Source organism: Daktulosphaira vitifoliae, unplaced genomic scaffold (genome assembly GCF_025091365.1).
Source record: "Daktulosphaira vitifoliae isolate Bord-2020 unplaced genomic scaffold, ASM2509136v1 Scaffold_4, whole genome shotgun sequence".
Lineage (NCBI taxonomy): Eukaryota > Metazoa > Arthropoda > Insecta > Hemiptera > Phylloxeridae > Daktulosphaira > Daktulosphaira vitifoliae.
In genome coordinates this window covers 20349816-20372000 of record NW_026099575.1, presented here as the reverse complement: position 1 = coordinate 20372000, position 22185 = coordinate 20349816, and the positions used below count along the sequence as shown (strand labels likewise).

Below are 22185 nucleotides of genomic sequence, written 5' to 3'. Positions count from 1 at the left end.
CACTATCATAAAAACGCTTTGATGCAAATCTTTAGTGTTTAATTTAAAAAAATTGGCGGATTGTTCCAAAAGCTACATGATCTGCTATTTCCTTATTAATATCCTGATGAAGATAAAGTATGTCAAATGAAAAAGGGATATAAATATTATTTCTCATAAAAAAATTGTGTTGATCCATACACTTTCAATAAGTTTAGCATTTTAAAGTAAAAGATGTAAAATATAAAATCGAGAATTTTCACACAAAAATAGCATTCGGTAGCAATTTTTATCGTGAAGATAAAATAAAGTCCGAAATTTTTTTTTTGTATAATAAAGTATATTACATTAGCTTTAATTTAAGATATATATAAAAGTGTCAGACTTTCCGGAACACTTTCAAAAGTTAATTTTTTGTGAAAAAGTTGTCATTTTAAATCCCCTCCTGTAGGCATGTAAAGGGTCAGATTTATAAAAAAAATATACCAAATGATAGGTAAAGACTTCAAGCATCAATAAAAAAAAATTATATTGATTTGTTCATTTTCGAAAAAGTTATGGCAGTTTTAAGTAAAAAAATTGAAAAAATTTCGAAAATTAGCGATATTTAAATTTGTAATTTTTTTGGAGGTTTCCCCCATTTATGGGGAACGAGGGAAATTTTTTCAATTTTTGAGGGTAATGTCTTCGACTAGATACGATTTGTGATCTTTTGACGTATCGTTGAAAAAAATCAGTTCGATGAGAGCTGAAAAAAGTGGTAATAGACACAAAAAAAAAAACCACATCATAGTAAAACCAATACCTTCTCAGCATCGCATCGAAGCTAAAAATTATTGAAATACATATTTGATTTTAAGTAGGTTTTTGCAAGAGTGCGCGGTCTGATAATAAGGTTTTATACAAACTTTAAAGAGCTACAACTTTTTAACTATTTTTGATTGACAATTTATTTTTGAATATTCGTATTAGTGTAAAAAAAAACAAATAAATTAAAGTAAAACATCGAAATAATTGTATGAAAAACTTTTTTTTTTTTGTAGATTTTCCTTATTTACGGAGAACATACAATTTTTTTTCAAATTTTGAGGATAATGTCTTCAACTAGATACAATTTATGATATTTTGACATATTATTGAAAAACATCGGTACAGTGATAGCTAAGTTCATACAGACATACAAAAAAAAAAAAAAAAAAAGACATCATAGTAAAATTAATATACCTTCTTGGCTTTTCCTGGAAATTAAAATGAAAAAGTAAAATAACTGTCATTATACAGGGGAGATAATTTATAGACATTACTATAATATTTTTTTTAAATTTCTTCTATTTTTCCAAAAAAAAAAAAAGTTTCCCAATTTTCAACTATTATAAAAAATGTTGAATCTCTATTTGTATATAACGATGGTAAAATGCCATGGTAACATTGGTTATCTTAATTGTTGTCTGATAACATCAGCCATGTGTTTCATATTTACACCTTTTTAAATACTTGTCTTCAGTGATTTTATTGATCATTAAGATTTGTCAAAGTATAAATATTATAATATTAACGATGACAATTTGAGTAATTTTTATCAAATATCCATATAAATTAAAACTAAGTTTTTAAGAAAAATTATTTTTTACTGAATAAATCTGAACTATCAAAAGATTTTTTAGCATCTATGTATTTTAGTAAAATGTCATTTTTCTTATTAATTGTTGCTTTAAATAAATTATTTTATACGTATTATTTATTATAGTATGTCATTAAAATGTTCTATATGTTTTTAAGACACTTAATGAGTGCGAAATAANTATAGTATGTCATTAAAATGTTCTATATGTTTTTAAGACACTTAATGAGTGCGAAATAAATTTTATTAAGACTAAAATGAACGAATACTACGGTGATACTGATCCTGAATTGAGTTATGATTCCGATTATGATCCTATGGAAGTTGATTCTGATGTACTGAATGATGAAGAAGTGTATATGAATTCTGAATCTGAAGGTGGTAAGCCAATTAAAACTTGGTTTATTTTTTAGTTTTTATATCATTTAGGTATATTTAAAATTTTCCTATGTTGCAATAATTGAAATTTGTTATATATATATATATATATATATATATAGATGTGCCACGGCAACTTCTAAAAACAACTTAAATAAAAATTGAAATTGACACTTTTATATGGCATAAGGTATTAACACAAAAAATACTTTATAATTGATAAATTAAGAAAATCATGTAGCTAAAGAAATAAAGAAAAATCTCCATATTATTTTTATTTTTTGATTAATTAAGTGGTTCATGATAAGTAAATAATCTATATAATAAATAAATATTTCTCTATAAGTTAATATTTCAGTTAATTTATTTTTGGTTTAAAATTAATCCAATTAAAAAAAAAAGCCATATAAAATTGAAGTACACATTATTCTTTAAAATTTTAAGTGTTTTTGAATTCTTAAATGTTTCTTTGTATGTTTCTAAATTGCATTATTTAATATTGTAAGATAAAATTTTTTCATATATTTTAACTATCAGAAAAGCACAAGATTTATAATTTTAAATTATAAATCTTATAATTTAATTATAAGCTAATAATTTTAAGAATCTACACCATTAAATAGTCATTTAAACGTTTAGGATGTTATGGATGTTTTCATATTCTTCTATTTTGTACTTACAACATTTTAATAGCCATTTATTAATAGTTATCATTATTAATCTATGTTTTCGATTTTTTTAGATGAAAGTGACATTTATTCAGGAAATACCAATGATAGTACATCAAGGGATTCTAATATACATTCTTTGCCTGTAGATTTAGATAATAGTTCAAATTCGTCTGTAAGTTTTTGATTATTCAGTTAAAAATATTTATTTAAAGATAAACGTATGTCTATTAAAAAAGTTAAAGTTAATATATGCAGCAAAAAAAAATACAAATTTTTCAGGAAATTAAAATGACAAAATTGATTTGCTAAATACATATGCTATATACTATTTTTAAATTTATCTTTAAAATATTTTATGTACTCTGAAATGTAAAATATGTACAAAAATATTTTAGTGAAATTAAAATTTATCATTTAATTAAAAAAGGTTTTTGTAAAAATTATTACATACATTAAAGTTTTTGTAAAGTCTTCAATTTGTTTTAAATCATTTTAAAATACAAGTTATTTGATCATAATTTGATTATCAAAAAGCTCTAAGGAATAACTTAGCTGAGATCTTTCATTTTTATAAATGTAAAAATGACAGGATTGCTGCAGTAACCTGACAATTCCTAATTTCATACAAAATTTATGTTCTTGTAAAATATACAATAATAAGTATCTATGTAGAGGTACAACAAACAGATAGGTCCAATAATTTTTTTTTCTGTGTTTAAATGTAAAACAAATGAGTTTTTTATTTATTCTGAATTTTTTTTAAATTATAGTCATTAGGATATTTCAGCAAACCCCTGAATTATTACATAGAAATTTTTCAAAATGTATTATGAGTATTCTAAAATCTATATGCTTTTCTTAAATTTATCCTAGGTGTTATTAAAATATCATAGATTCAAATAAAACCTACCTATTATATTTTATTAAAATTATAAATACCATTGGATTTTTGAGAAATGAAATTTATTCTAATTATTCCCTCCAATTATTTTTTTCTATTTCTTTTTATGATTTTAATAAAATATTAAGTATAAAACACTAGGAATAGACATGTTTTAAGCTATATAATATAATTTAAATTACCGATTAATATCAAAAAGGTATAAATTATTTATGATTTTGTAATTGAGACGTATATTTAATAAAAAAATATATATATCTTTTGTCTCATAAAATCAAGTGTTTTGGATGAATTAATTTATTTTTCTGACTTTAAAATTTGTATAATTTAATAAATTGTATAGATAATTTAACATTTATGAAAGTGCTATGGATTTCTAGGATTCTCAAGTATCTTCCAATGGATCATCATCTGTAGAACAAAATGTAGATTCCCTTCCTACGGAACAAATTACAAATCCTAGTGTCATAGTTCCTATGACAATATCTTCATCAAAAAATGTTGAAAACAGTGAAGAGAATGCTGATAATGGTAAAATATTATGTTGTTTTTAAGTATATAATTCAAGTGAAATAAATTTGTAGTGTTGTCATTACAAAATTCTGTGTCAAAGTTCAAGTCTTAAAATTTTTTGTAAATTTTATTTATTGTTAACTAATCAAAAATATTTCTCCCCGAAAGTTAATTTAAAAAATCCTAAGTAACAGGTCCTAACTATTTTAATCAATTGGTTTAAATGAGTTGAACATGATTATATTCATTATCAAAAATTTATCTATAAAAAAAAAATTTGAAATTAAATATTTTTTATTAAGCTATAAATTTAAAAAGTTATATAAAATAATTGTTTATTTAGATAGTGATCAAAAATTTGTAAATATAAATTTATGTCAAAAATGATCTAATGAAATTATTTAGTTATATTGATAAAATTATATAAAATAAATAAAAAACTAGCTATAATAATATATTATAATTTCTGAAAATCATCATAACAAGTGTATTAACTATTTTTAATAACTATAATTTAAGGTAGTATTCAACCAATAAACCAAATAATAATAATTAAAATGATATTTTTTTAGAAAAATAAAGATGAAGAGTATATTTTAATATAATTTTTATAAAGTAAGGATCTTAAGAAATGAACAATGGACTCATTCTATTTATTACTTCTTAGTAGAAATAAAATTTTTTTATAAGTAATAATTATTTTTATTCTTAATTTTTTTTTTTTTTTTTATTAAAATAAAGGCTGCAGCCATTGATCATGATTACATTTATATAAAGTATATATCACAACAAAATAGATATTTAAATAATTAGATTAGGTTAACAATGAGAGTGAATAAAAGTTGGTCACTAGCACATAAGTTATACCGATATTATATTAAGTCAATCTTAATTTTATAATGGTATATATTTTAAATTAGTACATAATAGTTTATGATTGGTTTTTATATAATATTCACATTTATGTTTTAGTTTGTCTTTTTATGTGGTTTTATTATTGTTTTTTGTTTTATGATTATAAACTCAGTAGCTTTTTTTTTTTTTAAGTGTTGTTATAATATAATAAAAAATGTATTATACCAACATTTTTTAAAATTCTAATTGAGAATGTAACTCTTTTTTGTTAAAAAAAACTGTTTTTATTACAATCAGATATTAATTTATTATACCTTTAAAATTACTTGTATTACCAAAACATTTTTTAGTGTTTCCTAAAAAAAAATATATTTATTTTATTTGTATAAATATTAAATTAGATTTTTAATGCTTATATTTAAATATTTCTTTTTATTAGTTTCAAGTAATTTTAACATGGGAGAAGAAGATGCATTTTCTTGTCCTATATGTTTAGAAGGATTAACTAATACAGGAGGTCATAAACCTGCCTGTTTAAAATGTGGACATATTTTTGGAGAAAATTGCTTGCAACGATGGATAAAAGTATTTATTTATTTTTGTTATTATATTTGAGCATTTTTTTATTATTAAAATTTACATGTTTTTAATTGTTTTATTAATATATATATATATATATTATTATATTAATAAAATACTTATAATTATTCTTTTTAGACAGGTTGCAACAATGATGCTAGAAGATGTCCAACTTGTAATACAAAAGCCTCTCTTAAAGACATCAGAATTCTATATGCTAAGAAGCTTGTAGCTATTGATACATCTGAATTAACTGCTCTTGAAATTAAACTCGAAAAAGTAAATGTTTTTATGTAATGATGGGAATAATCGAATTTAATAATTAAACTATTAAATTATTTAAAATCATTATTTGTTTCGATTATTCCAAATAATCAGATGATTCAATTATTCAAATAACAGAATGATTTTGATAATTAAAATAATAATTAATGAAAGTTGAAATATAGATACATAGGTATTTATCAAAATCAAATTACTTAATTTAAATAGCGTGGTAAAAATTTATCAAAATGTATAAAACCACTTAACTTTTATTTGAAAAATAATAATCTTCTTTTCGTCCTCATTTTCCTCGTCTTAAACCCAACTACTTGGGGTCAGTCACATTTATAATAAACTTCCACTTAACGCTATCTCCTACATCATATGCTCACATCAGCCATCCTCATATCTATAATTTGGTCTTCTTCTACCTCTTTTTCCTTCAATATTCATTTCTACAACTATTTTTACAGCTTCCGATTCCTCTTTCCTCATAACATGATTAAACCATCTAAGTCTATTTTTTCTCATCTTATGTACAATTGACGCTACACCTATACTCCCTCTATATGTTTGTTCCTTGCCCTATCTTCTTAGTCACTCCACTCATCCACCTAAGCATTCTCATCTTTGCTACACTTAATCTCTGCTCTACTTTCTTGTCAACCACACAACACTCCGAACTATACATCATAGCTGGTCTCACTACAGTTTTATAGAACTTATCTTTCAGCTACATTGGAATTCTCTTATTGCATAACACACCAGATGCATCTCTCCATTTCATCCACACACACTTAATCCTATATCTTACATACTGGTCAATACGACCATTCTTTTGCACAACTGATCCTATATACTTAAAACTTTCCTATCAAAGCCTCGTTTGTTGTCATTGATCTCGTCTTTTAACCTACCTCGTTTTTTCCTTCATTAAACTCTTACTCTATATATTCTGTCTTACGCCTACTTATTTTTAATCTTTTTCCTTTAAGAGCTGATTTCTACACTTCTAAATTTGTTTAATTTCCTCTTTACTGATTCCTATTAACATTGTGTCATCAGTGAACAACATGTATTATAATACCTTTCCTTGTATTTCTATTGTAATTTTTTTCATCACTATAGAAAATAAGTAAAGGCTTAAAGCTTTATCTTGGTAAGCTGAACTCTTACCCTAATATCTTCTGTTACTCTGCCCACACCTTTTACCCTGGTACAAGTGCTATCATACATATCCTCTATTATATTATTGTCTCTATTTGGGACTCCTTTTCTTATTAATGTCCACTTTAAAACCTCTCTTGGTACTCTATTTTACGTTTTCCATATCTATAAATACCATACACAGCTTTTTCTTTTTTTCCCCTATACTTTTCTATTAGTTATCTCATACAGAAAATTGGCTTAATCCCTGACTTTCCAAACAAAAAATCAAACTGGATCTTTATTACTATTTCTCCTCCTATTCTTTTGTCTATTATGTTTTCCCAAATTTTCATACTATGAATCATAAGGTTTATTCCTCTATAATTTCCACACTCCTTTATGTCTCCTATGCCTTTAAATATGTGCACCACAATACTATTCTTCTATTCTTTTGGTATTTTCCCTTCTAATAGAATTTTATTAAAAAGATCCTTCAATCACCTTTTGCCAACACTGTCTAATACTGATACTTCATTTAGTCCTACTAATTTATTTTATTTTTATTGATGCCACAGCCTCTCCTACCTCTTTCTCACTAATTAAATCTACCAGTTTTTTGTTCTATGAGATATACTTTAATATCTCTTTTGGATACTCCTCATTCAGTAATTTTTCAAAATACTCCTTACCCCCTTTTTTCACATCATCATCGTTTGTTAGCATACTATTATCATCACCTTTTACTACAATAATCTGTAGACTGTTTTTCTCTTTTTCAAATCTATAGACCTATTTTCACCTTTCTTTGTTCCTAGCCTATCATACAACTCATTACAACTCTAAAACATCGCCTTACTGCACACTTGGCTTCTTTACACTAACATTCGTACTCCATCCAATCTTACTTCCTTTTGCTCTGGCTATACTTTGAACTGTTTTTTTCTATTTTAATAGCATTAAAGTTTAAATGTGTTATTAAAAATTTATTTGAAAAATTAATTTACATTATAAAAATATAAATTCTTAATTAACCGTGGTTTTTATTTATCTGTATGACTTCCTCTATTAGAATTGACTTTAGAAAAAAGCTCATGCCTAAAAATTTAACTATGACAAAATATTTCAAATGAAAAGTTTTTTTAATTGAACATTTTTGTATTAACAGAGGGAAAACTGAGTTATTTTTTGTAATTTGTCCCTTTTTTTTTGTAAATAGTTATCTAAATTTTTTATTAGTTCTAAGTTATAAAACAATAATTTTTTGATAAATATTCATATTTTTAGGGTCAAAAAATAAAAATAAATTAAACAGTATACTTTAAATAAAAATTTAACAACTTTCCTTACTTCAGATTAGTTGTTAAAATATCCCTATTTTGTAATAAATTATTGTAAAAAGTAATAATGAAATGTGAAGTTGTTTATTTTAAATCATTTAGTGAAAATAGATTATTTTATTTGTATAATTATAAGATTGAGAATGTAATAGTATTACCTAGTGACTAAATATTCAGTATCAAAAATAATTTCATGATCCATAAAATAATAAAAAAAAAAAATTTAACATTGGTAATATATAACCAATAAAATGTTTTGTACATTAATTAACATTACTATCAAATATATACATTTCTTTTTTTTAGGAAATTCGTGAAAAAAATTTAATGAAACAAGAAGTTGAGAAATGGAAGATTAGGAGTGAAAGTTTGAGTAATGATTTGCAAAAACTTAGAGAAACTGTTGAAAAGTCTGGTCATTCTGGTCAAGGATATTCATCTAGTGGAGTAACATCTATAAGACAATGCCTTAAGAAAATTATCATGTGTAAAGATGCTGGAGGTTGTAGGGTCTTAGCATTTGATAAAAAAAGCATGTTATTGGTAATTACTTTTAACACAGTACAGGACTGACCAAATACATTTTTTAAAGGATAGGAAGATGATGTTTTATTTCTTTATATTAATTTTATTTAAATTTTTGTATATAAATAACATACTTATTATTAGTTTTATAAGGACACTAATGTAGCCTTTCTTAAAGTTCTTTTTGTGGATACACTTGGCAATAAATGTAGAATTAATTATTAACATGTAATATCTTAGTAAATAATTAAAATTTTAATGGTAAATTTTTAGGCAGTTACTCAACAATGTGAAACACCTTTGTTTAATAATGCTCATGGAATTAGAAAAGTTAATGCATCCATATTTGAGCTATCTAAAGAATGTGTTTATGCCCATAAAAAAACTATACGCGATATGGCATTTCATCCTGTTGATAACAATTTAATAGCATCTGCCAGTTTAGATAAATGTGTAAAGTTGACTGATTTCAATTCCAATGGAGTTATTGCATCCGTTGAAAGTATGTAATTTCATGTTTTTGTTTTTTTTTATATATAGCCTTTATTTAAAAATATGGCACAAAAATTAATATGAGATACAACAGTAAGTATTACAAATATAAACATTTACAACAAAAGAAGTAACAGGAAAGAAAACAAAAGTATAATAAAATTATTTACAAGAGATGTTTTTGTTATAAATATTAAATATGTGTATTATTATCATTAATTAAAAAGATATACAGGGTATTCAGTAAGTCAGGAAACGGGTATCTATTGTTCTCATTGTTACAAACAATGAGAACAATAGAAACCCATTTCCTGACTTACTGAACACCCTGTATATATGAAACATAGCAGTTACATGTACTTTTGGAATTTAAAAAATTGTATAGAGGGTTTCAAGTATATAGAAATCTGATAAAATTAAATTTTACAAATTGTGTGAAGGATTTAACTTTATTTATTCTCTCCTTAAATTTTTTTTTTATATAATTTAACATTGTAATTTTCATAATTTTTTTTTAGGAAAGATTATGACAGATTTAAGGGATTAAGTAATCTCTGATCTCCCAGATTGTGCTTATTATTATGTGCTTTTATAATATTAGGTTTTTAGTATAATAATTTATTTAATATCATTGATAACTTTATTAATATCAAAGTAGTAGATTATATTTATAAAATATTGGTGACATAATGAAAGTATAGTACAAATATATAATTAGTGTTATCAGATTTCAATGTAAAAAAAATTGTTAATAGTCAATTTAAAAGTAAATTTTTATTTATTATACTTAGAAAAAAAAAGAAAATAGAAACAATAAAATTTAAAATATGTAGTTAATTTTAAAATAAGCAACTCTTATTTGCTGCATCATAGCAGCAAAAAAAAAAGGTTTTGATAAGAGAAATTATGATTATTATTATTATTATTTTTTAATTTTAAAATAAACTAATTTTAAGTTAAAACAATATATTACATTCTTATTTAAATAAAAGTCATCTAAAAAATAAGTATTAGGTAGATACACTTTTACTTAAAATTATTCAGATATTACTACATTATATTAATGATGATAATAAAATAATGATTTTTTTAATAGCACCAGAGCCATTATGGTCATGCTGTTGGGCTGGAGATAATAGTAATATATTAGTAGCAGGTAGCCAAATGGGTTCTTTATTCTACATAGATCGTAGGTTTATGAAATTAGTAGAATCTGACATCAAAAGAGCACCAGCATGTGTTTCATTAGTTCCATTACCACCTTCAAACAACAGAAAATTTATTTGTGGTGGATTTCTTAGATCTAGGATGGATCTGTTATCTATATTTGAACAAGATACAAATGCTATTATTTATAAAGAAACTGCTTTATCTTTAAAAGGTCTATGGAGTAGTACTACTTATGATGATACATCTAATCTACTTTTGACTTCTGCTAAACCATGTGGAGCTAATAAATCAGTAAGACATATTGTTTCAAAAATAGCCAGTTTTGATGAACAGATGGAAATTCAACCAGTTGTTACATTTTATGGTTAGTAAATTTAAATATTTTTAAATTTTTAAATCTTTAAAAAATTTCCAGGTTTTACTGTATATATTTGAATATAAATTTTATGTAATTATTTTTAGTTTAAAGTTGATATAAATGTAATGCAATGGGATTGACTCTTTAAAGTTATTTTACCTAAATTTATTTTTTGTTAAATTTAGATATAAATTTAATTTTTGGATACTATAATTTACAGTGTTGGTGAATTACTTTCTTTTGGTATTTAATTAAATTATCAATAGATTAGAAATTAAACTACTTAAAAATTATTCAATGTAATAAAAAATAAAGTTACATTACTTTTATGATAAAAAAAGTAACTTAATTACATTGAAAGTTATTTTATTTTATTTGTATATAAAGTATGAAATTTATTTAAATTAAATCACTTATACCAGTAATAATTCTAATGATATTTCACTGAAGGGTGTATTTAGAAATAATTCATAATTGGAGAAGAGAGGAACACAGTAAACTTTTTATCTTCCGAGCTATCATGAAAACTTTTTGCAACTATTTTTTACTCATTATAAGCAAAAATGTCACCAAACATTTTTATATAAGCATAACACAGTAAATGGAAGGATATATGCTATTAAATACGCTATATAATACGCTGATTTCACTAGATTCATTTAATTAAATTAATAAAAAATATTAGAGTGAATTTAATATAAAATATATTATGATAAATAAATAAAATTAAATTAAATAGTATTATTTGAGCCTTGATTATTATTATTAGGCGTATTGATGGGGAAATAGTTGGAAAAATACCTTACTAAGGAGGAAGGACTTAAATAATTAAATTTTGACACAATGAGGAGGAGTCAAGAATATTCTTTTTATGTTAAACTTCTGGTATACTATAAAATTCTTGATTCACCACTAAATGACAGTGCAAACTATTGAAATATATTACTCAAAATAATGTATTAAAGTAATTTTGAAAAATTACCTTGAAATTTAAATAAAATAATGTTTTATTCAAATAATTAAATTACACTAAAATTACATTATAACTAGTTTCATTGCTGTTAATATATAATTTAGTTAAATTACTACCCAGCACTGATAATTTATTAAGTTTCAATTTTTGTATTTGTATTTTATAAATAATTATAAATACAATTACTTAATATTTTATTGTTTCTTCTAGTAATCAAATAAATTATGACATAGAAATTCTAAAAAATTAAAACAATTAGGGTGTTTCCTAATTTTTATTTCTCTGCACAGAATTAAACTAAAATGATTTAAAAAAGTAATTTATTGCTCACTGAATTGAAAATAATTTCTGTTTTCAACTACTTAAATATGTCTCTGTATAGTTTTAAGGATGGTACAAAATGTCATTTATTTTCGCTAGTGTTAATTTAATTTGCCAACATCTCAAGCCATTTAAGAATTTGTAACACAACAAACATTTTTTCTTTTATAAAGTTTCTATAAAAAAATTATTTATTCTATATAGGATGTTTAATTTATGTCAAAATTAATCAAGAAGTTGTTATTTAAATGTTAAAGTTTGACATCATATTACCATTTTGTTTATTTAAATTTATTATTTATTTAAAATATGCCATGAAGATCAAAGTAGTATACTACTTAACTTAAATATAATGTAAAAATTGTTTTGTTTTCTTTGTTTTATTAAAAAAATATAAAGGGTAAGGTATAAGGTTGAACTTTTTAGAAGGTCTAAGTTCCACTGAAGACATTTTTTATTTACTTATTTTTGTTAAATTAATAATTAGGGATTATGGATAGCTTCACCTCTTACAACTTGTAAATATTTAATTTGTTTTCAATATTTAATTAGAAAAAATGTAGGTGTAAATTGTTATATTTGATATACATATTTCTAGTTGAGTAGATATTAGATTTATTATTATGTATTTTATTTTAAACCATAATAATTTTGTTTTAATAAAGTAAGAAAAATATTTTTTGTGTGTAAATTAATGAATTTTTTAATTTTAGGTGGTGACAAAGCTACTCAAATATCCCGATCATGTATAATACCTCAAAGCCGATCAGATGAAGATACACTAGTGTGTGCTTATGACGAAAAATCAAATCATATAAAATTATATAGTGTCAATTCAGGAAAAAACATTCATAATTTTCAAGTTCGAGACACATTTTTAGACTTATGCCACTTAAGTGGAGTAGTCATTAATGAAAGACGAATTTTAGCAGCATTATCTGAAAAATCATTGAGTATTTTTTCAGTATAAAGTTTATTTTAAATTATATTTGTAGTTAAATACTAATTTTTAAATACATTTTATTCCATAATTATATAAGTTAAATAATAATATTTCTCCCTTGTAAATATTTTGTGTTCACTGTATTATACATGTTAATAAGTTAAGTGATGCCAATCTGACAATATATTTTTAAAATTTGTTGATGTATATTCATATTTATTTAAATCTCCTTTTAATTTAAAAAGTACTTAGCTGGTGTATATTTACTTACTAAAAATTTTAATTATTATTTAATACATTTCACTCCTATACTAGGCTAAACAAAGGAGACACATAAAAAAACCCTGTAGACAAAATATTGTTTTATCTGATAGATGATGTATTTTTTCTTAAAATTTTTTCAAATAATTGAAATTGACAACAATAATATTTTTCAAATGAAATTATACAAATTTATTTTAAAAGGTGTTTTTAGAGCAAATTGACGACATTGTGATGACATCAATGGTTACTCACTATCTCTGCATTAAATTTCATTTATCATAAACTTTTTGCACTATTTCTACAAACTGCTAAAAATACAAACTCTTTAAAAATAATAAGTAATAAAAGAATTATTGAGCCATAATAATAATTAATAAATATAAAAAAAATGTTAAAAAACTTCATTAACAATTAGATGACTCAAATAAGGTTAACATCTTTTACAAATTTTAATCAAACACATGTCTAGGTTTTGGTATAGATAGAATTTTCCAAATAATTGTTCATAAATAGAAGTCAATAGGCAATTTTTTAAAATTATTAAAATTAAACTAAGTTAGAAAATATTTATGCCCATTTCAGTTTTTTTTATAATCTGAATGATTCATATCTTTTATATTAAAGCTCATTAAATAACATTCCTTAAAATAAATTTTATTGTTCGATATTGATCACCTAGTTAGAATTTTCAAACCTGTATAATACAATTGTTAATAAGGAACTACTTTTTTGACACTTTAAAACTTTATAGGTAAAATAACATAAAAAATCAATTAATAGGCATTCAATTGCAACAATTTATTTTGTAAATTTGATATGTGGTTTTACCATGTTTTGAGTAGAAATAAAGAAACAAAAATTAATTAAAACATAAATTAACAAAATATTAAGTAAAAAAATATAAATTAACAATTTAAAAAACTATATAGAACTTATTGTAAACATTATATAATTTAACATGCTTTTCAATATGTACAATAAAAAAATGTCAGTCTAAATTTTACTAAAAAAAAAAAATAATTAAGTTGGGCATGGTTTCTTAGAAATAGACTTGCCATAAAAAATATAATTTTCAAGTCATTAAATAAAATATTTTAGGACAAATATTTGTCTAAGGCCAAACTAAGTATGCAATTTTTGGAGTCAATATACCCATTATTACACTTGAAATTAAGTTGACACTATGATTATCTAATATTCTTCTTCCTGAAATATGAACAATATTTTTTCCAGGATGTTCTACAATTGTTCCAGTATCACGATTAAAACCTTAAATAAGAGGAACAAATAATTGATTACAGCTTAAAATATAATTAAAATAAAATTATTTTTTGAAAGTTGCATGTAAAAAAGGGGTTAAGTTAAAATATAATAACTAAATAATATAATAAATATTTATCGCGACTTTTACCATTACATACTATGTAGTATTAGGCTATAAAATCATGTTAGAAATATCTCTTTTGAACCCAAAATCAGACAATTGAAATGTTTATTATAATTAGAACATAACTCATGTTGGGGATAAATTGACTTATCCCTTTTTTCATGCAAAATGCAATTTATAATTACCACTATACTGCATTGTAGCACCAAGTACAGAATCAACAACACTTCCTATAAGTCCAGCAAATGCACCAATTATTATGATTGGCCATTGTGGAGGACTCTGTGCAAGTAAATCTGAGTCAACAGTGTAAATGAGCATCAAATAATTTGCAACACCTATTACAAGGCCTCCTAATAAACTAAGAAGTAATCCAATAGGTGTAACAGCACCATTAGTACCTAGAATGGATTTTTATTAACTATCTGAGCTAATATTATGCTATAAAATATTTCTTAAAAGAGTATTGAATAATTTAGATTAATTTAAACACTTGAAATTTATATTTTTATGGAATCTTTGAGTGTTACTTTGGTTATTTATAATAATTTATTGTTTAAGTAATCAATTATACCTTTTGGTACCGTTTTTCCAGTTGTAATTAAAATTGGAAGACCACTATCTAATACTGTTGCTAATTCTGATGCCCATGTATCACCATTACAACTGGAAAATGCCCCTAAATAAATATAAGAGGTACAACTAAATTATAACAAATTTTTTTAACTTATTACTTTATAACATTAAACATTGTGGCAAGTTCCACATTTTATATTACCTAATATACCAATTGCCAACCATGATGGTCTATATTTAAGATTGAAATCAATTGGTAATTCTCCACATCCTACGTCTAGAATGTATAATAGTGCTAATTGAGTAGCCATGCCACCATTGCATAAAACTTGAATCCAATTTCTTTGACCACCTAATAAAGATATATAAAATTAAGAATATGAATAAAATTAAACATTTTTTTACCTTCTTTAAAATCATCTTCTAGTTTCTTTTTAGCTTTACTACGAAATTTAGTTGCTCTTGATGATGTGACAAAAAACGTTAATAAACATGCTAAAAATGTATAGCTACTCAATGTTAACACAAAACCAACAAAAATACCTACATTAAAGAGTAAATATTTAGTTGAAAGCTTTAATAAATATTAAGTTTTAATTTTTTGAACTTACCTAATAAAGCACCACTTAGGTTCAAACTTTTTTTTAAATAACCAAAAACAGCAATGAATAATGGAATAAATGTGGACATAAACCATCTAAATGGTGGTAAACTTTCTGAAATATCAAAATAAAAATAAAATATTAAAAACTATAAATTTATATTAATAAAAAATTTTTAAAAATGATGGTATACAGAAGTGAATATAGCATATAATTATAGAAGGCAGGTAATATAGAATACATTTTATTATTATTATTATTTTTTTTATAATTATTTATTTAATCTAATATCTTCTTTAAAAGCTAATGCTTGTGCCAGAGAGAATGAAAAAGACTACATAGTTAAGCACAATGAAAATCGAACTTAAGCATTTTTACTGAGGCAAGAAACATTACAGGGTGAAAAACTAATTTATGGAAAGAATGTCTGTTCTTATAGCTCCTATCTGGATACACACTTGTAGTAAACCATTATTTTTAATTATAATTATATGTTTTTAAATTGATGTTTATTAAAATGTTGATAAAATTTAAATAGGTAGGTTGAAATTTTGTGATACACATAATTATTTGTAGGAAACTTCTTTACCTATATTCTTTTTAGTATTCCTACTTAAACTGATCAGTAATGATCAATAAAATAAGTTAATTTGTAGTATAATGTAAGTACCACTATCATTATTAGTGGAATGCGTAAATAGTCAAAAAGAAAAACTTTTAACAACATACCTATCTAATTTTTCACAATAACACCTACCATCTGTCTCACTTAAATGATCACCATATATTTTTTTAAAAAACAAGTTGCTTATCCATAAGACCATTGATAAAGGTATAGATATCATTGTCAAAGCAACAGATATTGCTGGTTTTGACATTTTAATGTCATTGAAATTATTGTTAGTGTTTTTCATGGTAACAATTCAATTGTAACAGAAAACAGTATTTACAAGGCTGAATTATTTGTGTTATGTCCTGAAAACATTTACGTAATTAAAATTTAATTCAAAACATTTTTTTTAACATTTATTATATTTTAACCTTTTCTTACGAAAAAATTTGAATAGGTCGATAACAATTTTAGGACAAATATTCATTGAGTTACAAGTATTTTATATTAATACATAAAATGAGTATGTAGTGAGAATGAGTGCAATTCATACTGTTGTATGTATATTCTACTCTCATTTCATACACTCTCTATGTATTAAAATACTTGGTAATTAATAAATACTTATCCTAAAATTGTTATCAATATATTAAAATTATTTGTAAGAAAAGGGCTAATTAAAGACCATTATGAAATTATAAAAAAATAAAAGTACGCTCTTAAAATTTGCTTTCTTAAATTGAGAAAGCAATCATTATTTTTTAAAATAATTTCAATAAAACGATAATTGTATCAAAAGTTATAAGAATTGCTAGATAGATCTGAGACACTTATACATAAGTATATTCATATATTCACATATTGAATATTATTAATAAAGCTTTAGAGAGTTTATAAGTTTTAAATTATATAAGATATGTTATTATATTATACAAGTGTATATAAAATTCAATTTTCATTTCTAAATTATTTCAATAAATAAATTTTTATTAACTATCTAAAAGTTATAAAAATTAACAAATGATATTTTTAAAATAATTCAATTAATATTTAACGATCTAAAGAATAACATTAAAAATTTATTTATATATAAAATAACGATAAAACTTGCCTGAAAATATTAGCAAAGAAAGTTGAATGAAAATAGAATACACTATTTTGTTGTGCCGGATTATAGGCACAGAATAGATAAGATATTATTTTTATTCTAATCTGTGGTATACGAAATGTGAATAATATATTATTTAATAATAAGTTGTCATTTGTTATCATAAAATAAAATAAAAAACTATAATAATATTAAAACAATAAATATTACATTATTTCAATAATACCACCATACTTCTATCTTAATATATCTAAGTTTTAAAATGAAGCATACAAAAATTGAGTTTTGACCAACCAAGGCGGTTGAGTAATTCTCGAAAAGCCACTCGACAAATAGCAATCCGACAAAAAGTCACTTGATAACATAAAATAATATTATCTCACATCCTTCGTTCATTAAACTTATTCAAATATTGGAATTTTATGTAGTACAATAATAATAATAGGCTATTTAAAAAAATGTATATAATTATTTGGGAGTTTTGTGTATTTAAATATTCACAAATCAACAATTTTTTTTTATATATTAAATTAATAATTAATTGTCGAGTTCCTAAGTGGAACTACCTTATTTCACTATTATTCAATTTTATCAAAATAATAACGACTATCATAGTATTTAAACAGCTGATTTGAAAGATTATTGATAAATTTGTTTATTTAAGTATGACCAAATTTGGAGTGTTTTGAGTACAGTATTTAGATGTGTGGGATATGCTGTATCCGTTTGATCTAGGGCAATTTTTCTTTTATTAATTCTTATTTATATTAATTTTTATTATGGAAGATATATTTCAATGGTGCCGCGAAGGCAATACGATGCAAGTTCGAGTTTGGCTTGATGACACAGAACATGATATGAACCAAGGGTGAATATTTACTTTTTAAGGAAAAATTAAAAGATTTAATTAATTATTGGTAGTTTTCTTAAATTATTTTTCGTATCTAAATAGGGATGATCATGGATTTAGTCCTCTTCATTGGGCTTCTAAAGAGGGTCATTTAAAGATTGTTGAAATGCTTATTCAAAGAGGTGCAAGAATTAATTCTACAAATCGGGGTGATGATACACCTTTGCATTTAGCTGCAGCTCATGGTCATCATGAAATTGTGCATATGGTTAGTTTAGAATTTGTTTAAATAATGTATTATATGTTAATGTAAATTTTGTTAGTTGTTAAAAAACCGTGCAGACATCAATTTTACTAATGAACATGGAAATACTCCTTTACATTATGCTTGCTTTTGGGGGTTTGAACCTATTGCAGAAGAACTAATTGAAAATGGTGCATTAGCAGCTTTGGCTAATAAGGATGGTGATACACCTCTTGACAAAGCTAAAGGACTTATTGTAAAACATTTAAAAGGTAACTTTAAAAAATATATATACTTTTTTGTTTTCTTCAAATAAATTTTTTTAATAAATTATAATGTTCTTTTAGATTTAGCATTACAATCTGGACAAGATTTAACTAAAATCAATTTTAAGGATCAAAGTTGGCTAGGTTTAAAAACAAGAAGCCGTTAGTATCTTTTTTATTTTATAATAAAAATTGTTTTTTTCTTATATTATTTAAGTTTTTTTTTTTTCATAAAAAATATAACTCTTATAATAAATTCTATAAATTACTTAAATTATTGGTTATCTTATGGTAAAGTTTAATAATTTTAGGGGATGCTACATTGTCACGACATAGAGGAATTAATTTGAGTGATCTTTATTTACATACAAAAATGGCTACTTCATCTAGCGGAGAAACCTGGCGTGGTCATTGGCAGAAAAATGATATTGTTGCTAAAGTGTTAGCTGTACGACAATGTACTCCCCGTATATCAAGAGATTTTAATGAAGAATTTCCAAAGTTAAGGTAATGAATATTTCCTTTGGATAAAAAATATAAATATTATTTCTGTTATTAATACTTATAAATAAGAGGACAGTGTAGCTGAGTCATTAACATGGCAGTGCTTGACATACACTGCTTCGGGTTCAAAACTCGATCATGGGTGGCTTTATTTACCTAACGAGAGATAAGTTCAGTAATTGGGGTTGCCATTCCTCTCTCCGGTAACGGACTTACCACCCATTTCGGAGTATCAATGGTTAAGAAACCTCCCACTTGTAAGAAGCACTTAATGGGCTTAAAAAGCATTAAAAATATTTATATATTTATAAATTAATTAATTTTATTATAAACATTACTTTAAATATTTTACTAATTTTCTAGAATTTTTTCACATCCAAATGTTTTGCCTGTTATTGGTTGTTGTAATTCTCCTCCAAATTTAGTAGTCATTAGTCAATATATGCCTTGGGGTTCTCTTTATTCATTATTGCATGAAGGAGCAAGAGTTACTGTAGATACTGCATTAGCCCTTAGGCTTGCAGTAGATGTAGCTAGAGCAATGGCATTTTTGCATAGCCTTGAAAGAATAATACCACAGTTCTTTTTGAATAGTCATCATGTAATGGTATGTTTTAATTAATTAATTTTTTTAAATTATCTTTTATTATAAATAGATATTAACTTACAAAATTTCTAGATTGATGAAGATCTGACTGCTAGAATTAATATGGCTGATGCAAAGTTTTCTTTCCAAGAAAAAGCAAGAATCTATTATCCAGGATGGATGTCTCCAGAAGGTAAAAATGTATAATTTTTATCTATTCAAATTAATTTTTTTTAAATTCAAAAACAATATACAAATAAAACAATTTGCTTAATAATTTTATTAGTCTGTATTTTAAAATTGTCATAACAAGTATTAGTTGACTCCTATTATAGACTCCTCATTTTCTTAATTTAATTTAAATTTAAACTTAAATCAATTTTCTTATTGTATAAGCTATTGAAACCTCAATAATTTATAAGGGCTGATTCTAAAAAGTAATTAATAACTTTATGAAACTTTATAATTGCTTAAGTCCTGAGTCTTGGATATAACTAATATTTGTTATTAAACAATACTAGACTTAATTTTTAAAAATTTTATAAAAAGTTTTACTGAATTGTTAAAATTTATCTATTTATTTTATGTGATTTCAGCATTGCAGAAAAAACGCAGTGACACTAATTTTGAAGCTTGTGATATGTGGAGTTTTGCAATTCTTTTATGGGAATTAGCTACAAGAGAAGTTCCATTTTCCCACCTATCTCCTATGGAAATTGGAATGAAAGTAAGACTATTATTAAATTTAAACTTAAGATGAATGTGTTAAAGCTTTCATGTTAAACTTAAGATAATATATATTTCTAGTTTTTGTAAATCTACTAATTATTTATTTAATGATGAGTAATACTTAACTTTATACAGAAATAAAAATAGCTATATTAAATTTTTTTAAATATGTTTAGGTGGCATTAGAAGGTTTAAGAGTGTCCATTCCATCAGACATTTCACCACATTTGACAAAATTGATAAAAATATGCATGAATGAGGATCCAGGAAAAAGACCAACTTTCGATATGGTGTTACCAATTTTAGATAAAATGAAAAGATAATATAACCTATGTTTAATTTTTATTTAACTAAAAGGTTTAAATTTATCAAGTTATTTTATATTTAGTTATAAAAATTAACTTAAATAGTAAAAAAATGTCACTAACTTATTTATTTTCATTTTATTAATAATTATTTTTAGATTAATTTTTTCATTTTATAAATATTTAAGTTTGAACTAATGTGTTCATTGTATTTTTAACTGAATTTATTTATTATCATTTTTAATTAATGTTGACTTCGTGTATTCCAACTGAAGTATTATTATGTTTACTAATCACTTATAAATAATTAATTTTTAACTTAATTAACATTGCTTGTATTATTGCAGTAATCTCACATTAAAAGACAAAAATGTGCTATTTTTATTATTTGTTATATAGACATTATATTTGATGTTTGAATTTTATGCAGTTATATAATAAATTTAATTTTTATATTATTATAAAATTATTTTGAAAATGTGTTGAAGTATAAAACTCGAGATTTCATTGGTTGAAAAGATAGCTAAAATGATGATTGAATTGCCATATTAAATGGTGCAAGTTTTTTCTCCTTCAAATGAAACATTGTTAATAATATTGCAATTTTTTCAGTGTAGCTTGCACTTGCTTGATATACTCCACTTCTATATTTGCTAAACATACCCACTTTAAATAATAAAATTCTTATTAAAATTTTGTATAAATAAAAAGCTAAACATGGCTATTTCGAAGTCTTGAAAAGAGAATTATTTTTATAATTAAATACAAATAAAAAAAATGATTTTATTAATGTAGTCTAAGAATGCAATAATTGTTAAAAAAATAACAGTGATATGATAAAAAGTGGATAAAAAATTATAAGCATTGTCTGTTAAATCTCAAACTATGTATAGAGTGATTGATTAAAAGTAAGAGACACTTATTTTCTTAGAAACTATTGAATTTTGTTATGGATAATAATATTTGTTTCAAGAAACTATAATAATATTTAGTTAAATTACTTTTTTGTCATCCCATTAAGGATAAAAAGGATTAACTAATTTTTTTTAACATGAACCCATATATATTATATTTGTACGGCATTAAAATCATCAAGTTTACAAAAATATCTAGACACTTGCAAAA

General features: G+C 23.6%; 3 protein-coding genes across 5 annotated transcripts; 2 read left to right on the top strand and 1 right to left on the bottom strand.

The window, feature by feature from the left end:
• The first annotated feature begins 1529 nt into the window (after positions 1-1529).
• LOC126904381 (E3 ubiquitin-protein ligase RFWD3-like) lies at positions 1530-13236 on the top strand. 2 transcript variants are annotated; one of them, XM_050683381.1, is made up of 10 exons: positions 1530-1780; positions 1841-1981; positions 2721-2821; positions 3931-4081; positions 5358-5503; positions 5636-5776; positions 8554-8790; positions 9046-9274; positions 10361-10798; positions 12800-13236. In XM_050683381.1, the coding sequence occupies exons 2-10, from the start codon at positions 1858-1860 to the stop codon at positions 13054-13056; spliced, it is 1824 nt and encodes a 607-aa protein (XP_050539338.1). In that variant the 5' UTR covers positions 1530-1780; positions 1841-1857; the 3' UTR covers positions 13057-13236. The 2 variants fall into 2 exon arrangements, with proteins under 2 accessions (XP_050539338.1, XP_050539339.1); XM_050683382.1 differs by lacking the exon at positions 1530-1780 and having other exon boundaries at positions 1787-1978.
• Positions 13237-14096: 860 nt separating this feature from the next.
• On the bottom strand, positions 14097-17759 carry LOC126903672 (transmembrane protein 19). Of its 2 annotated transcripts, XM_050682036.1 has the most exons (8): positions 17580-17759; positions 16616-16833; positions 15868-15972; positions 15662-15799; positions 15459-15608; positions 15255-15359; positions 14866-15081; positions 14097-14562 (listed from the first exon to the last, which is right to left on the bottom strand). In XM_050682036.1, exons 2-8 carry the CDS (start codon positions 16770-16772, stop codon positions 14405-14407), a joined length of 1029 nt encoding a protein of 342 aa, XP_050537993.1. In that variant the 5' UTR covers positions 16773-16833; positions 17580-17759; the 3' UTR covers positions 14097-14404. The 2 variants fall into 2 exon arrangements, with proteins under 2 accessions (XP_050537993.1, XP_050537994.1); XM_050682037.1 differs by lacking the exon at positions 17580-17759 and having other exon boundaries at positions 16588-16728.
• A 471-nt stretch (positions 17760-18230) lies between these two features.
• Positions 18231-21159, top strand: LOC126903671 (integrin-linked protein kinase). Its single transcript, XM_050682035.1, has 9 exons — positions 18231-18444; positions 18529-18694; positions 18750-18942; positions 19018-19098; positions 19248-19443; positions 19804-20047; positions 20120-20219; positions 20623-20753; positions 20932-21159. The coding sequence occupies exons 1-9, from the start codon at positions 18356-18358 to the stop codon at positions 21076-21078; spliced, it is 1347 nt and encodes a 448-aa protein (XP_050537992.1). The 5' UTR covers positions 18231-18355; the 3' UTR covers positions 21079-21159.
• Positions 21160-22185: the final 1026 nt, after the last annotated feature.

Bases quoted from the DNA above. Each gene is read 5' to 3' on its own strand.
- LOC126903671 (XM_050682035.1), top strand. From the start codon at position 18,356: ATGGAAGATATATTTCAATGGTGCCGCGAAGGCAATACGATGCAAGTT. The intron at 19,099-19,247 runs GTTAGTATCTTT...TAATAATTTTAG, and splicing joins AGGTTTAAAAACAAGAAGCC to GGGATGCTACATTGTCACGA. The intron at 20,754-20,931 runs GTAAGACTATTA...AAATATGTTTAG, and splicing joins CTATGGAAATTGGAATGAAA to GTGGCATTAGAAGGTTTAAG.
- LOC126904381 (XM_050683381.1), top strand. From the start codon at position 1,858: ATGAACGAATACTACGGTGATACTGATCCTGAATTGAGTTATGATTCC. The intron at 2,822-3,930 runs GTAAGTTTTTGA...ATGGATTTCTAG, and splicing joins ATAATAGTTCAAATTCGTCT to GATTCTCAAGTATCTTCCAA. The intron at 10,799-12,799 runs GTTAGTAAATTT...TTTTAATTTTAG, and splicing joins ACCAGTTGTTACATTTTATG to GTGGTGACAAAGCTACTCAA.
- LOC126903672 (XM_050682036.1), bottom strand. From the start codon at position 16,772: ATGAAAAACACTAACAATAATTTCAATGACATTAAAATGTCAAAACCA. The intron at 15,609-15,661 runs GTAAAAAAATGT...TATCTTTATTAG, and splicing joins AGAAGATGATTTTAAAGAAG to GTGGTCAAAGAAATTGGATT. The intron at 15,082-15,254 runs GTATAATTGATT...AATCCATTCTAG, and splicing joins TGGAAAAACGGTACCAAAAG to GTACTAATGGTGCTGTTACA.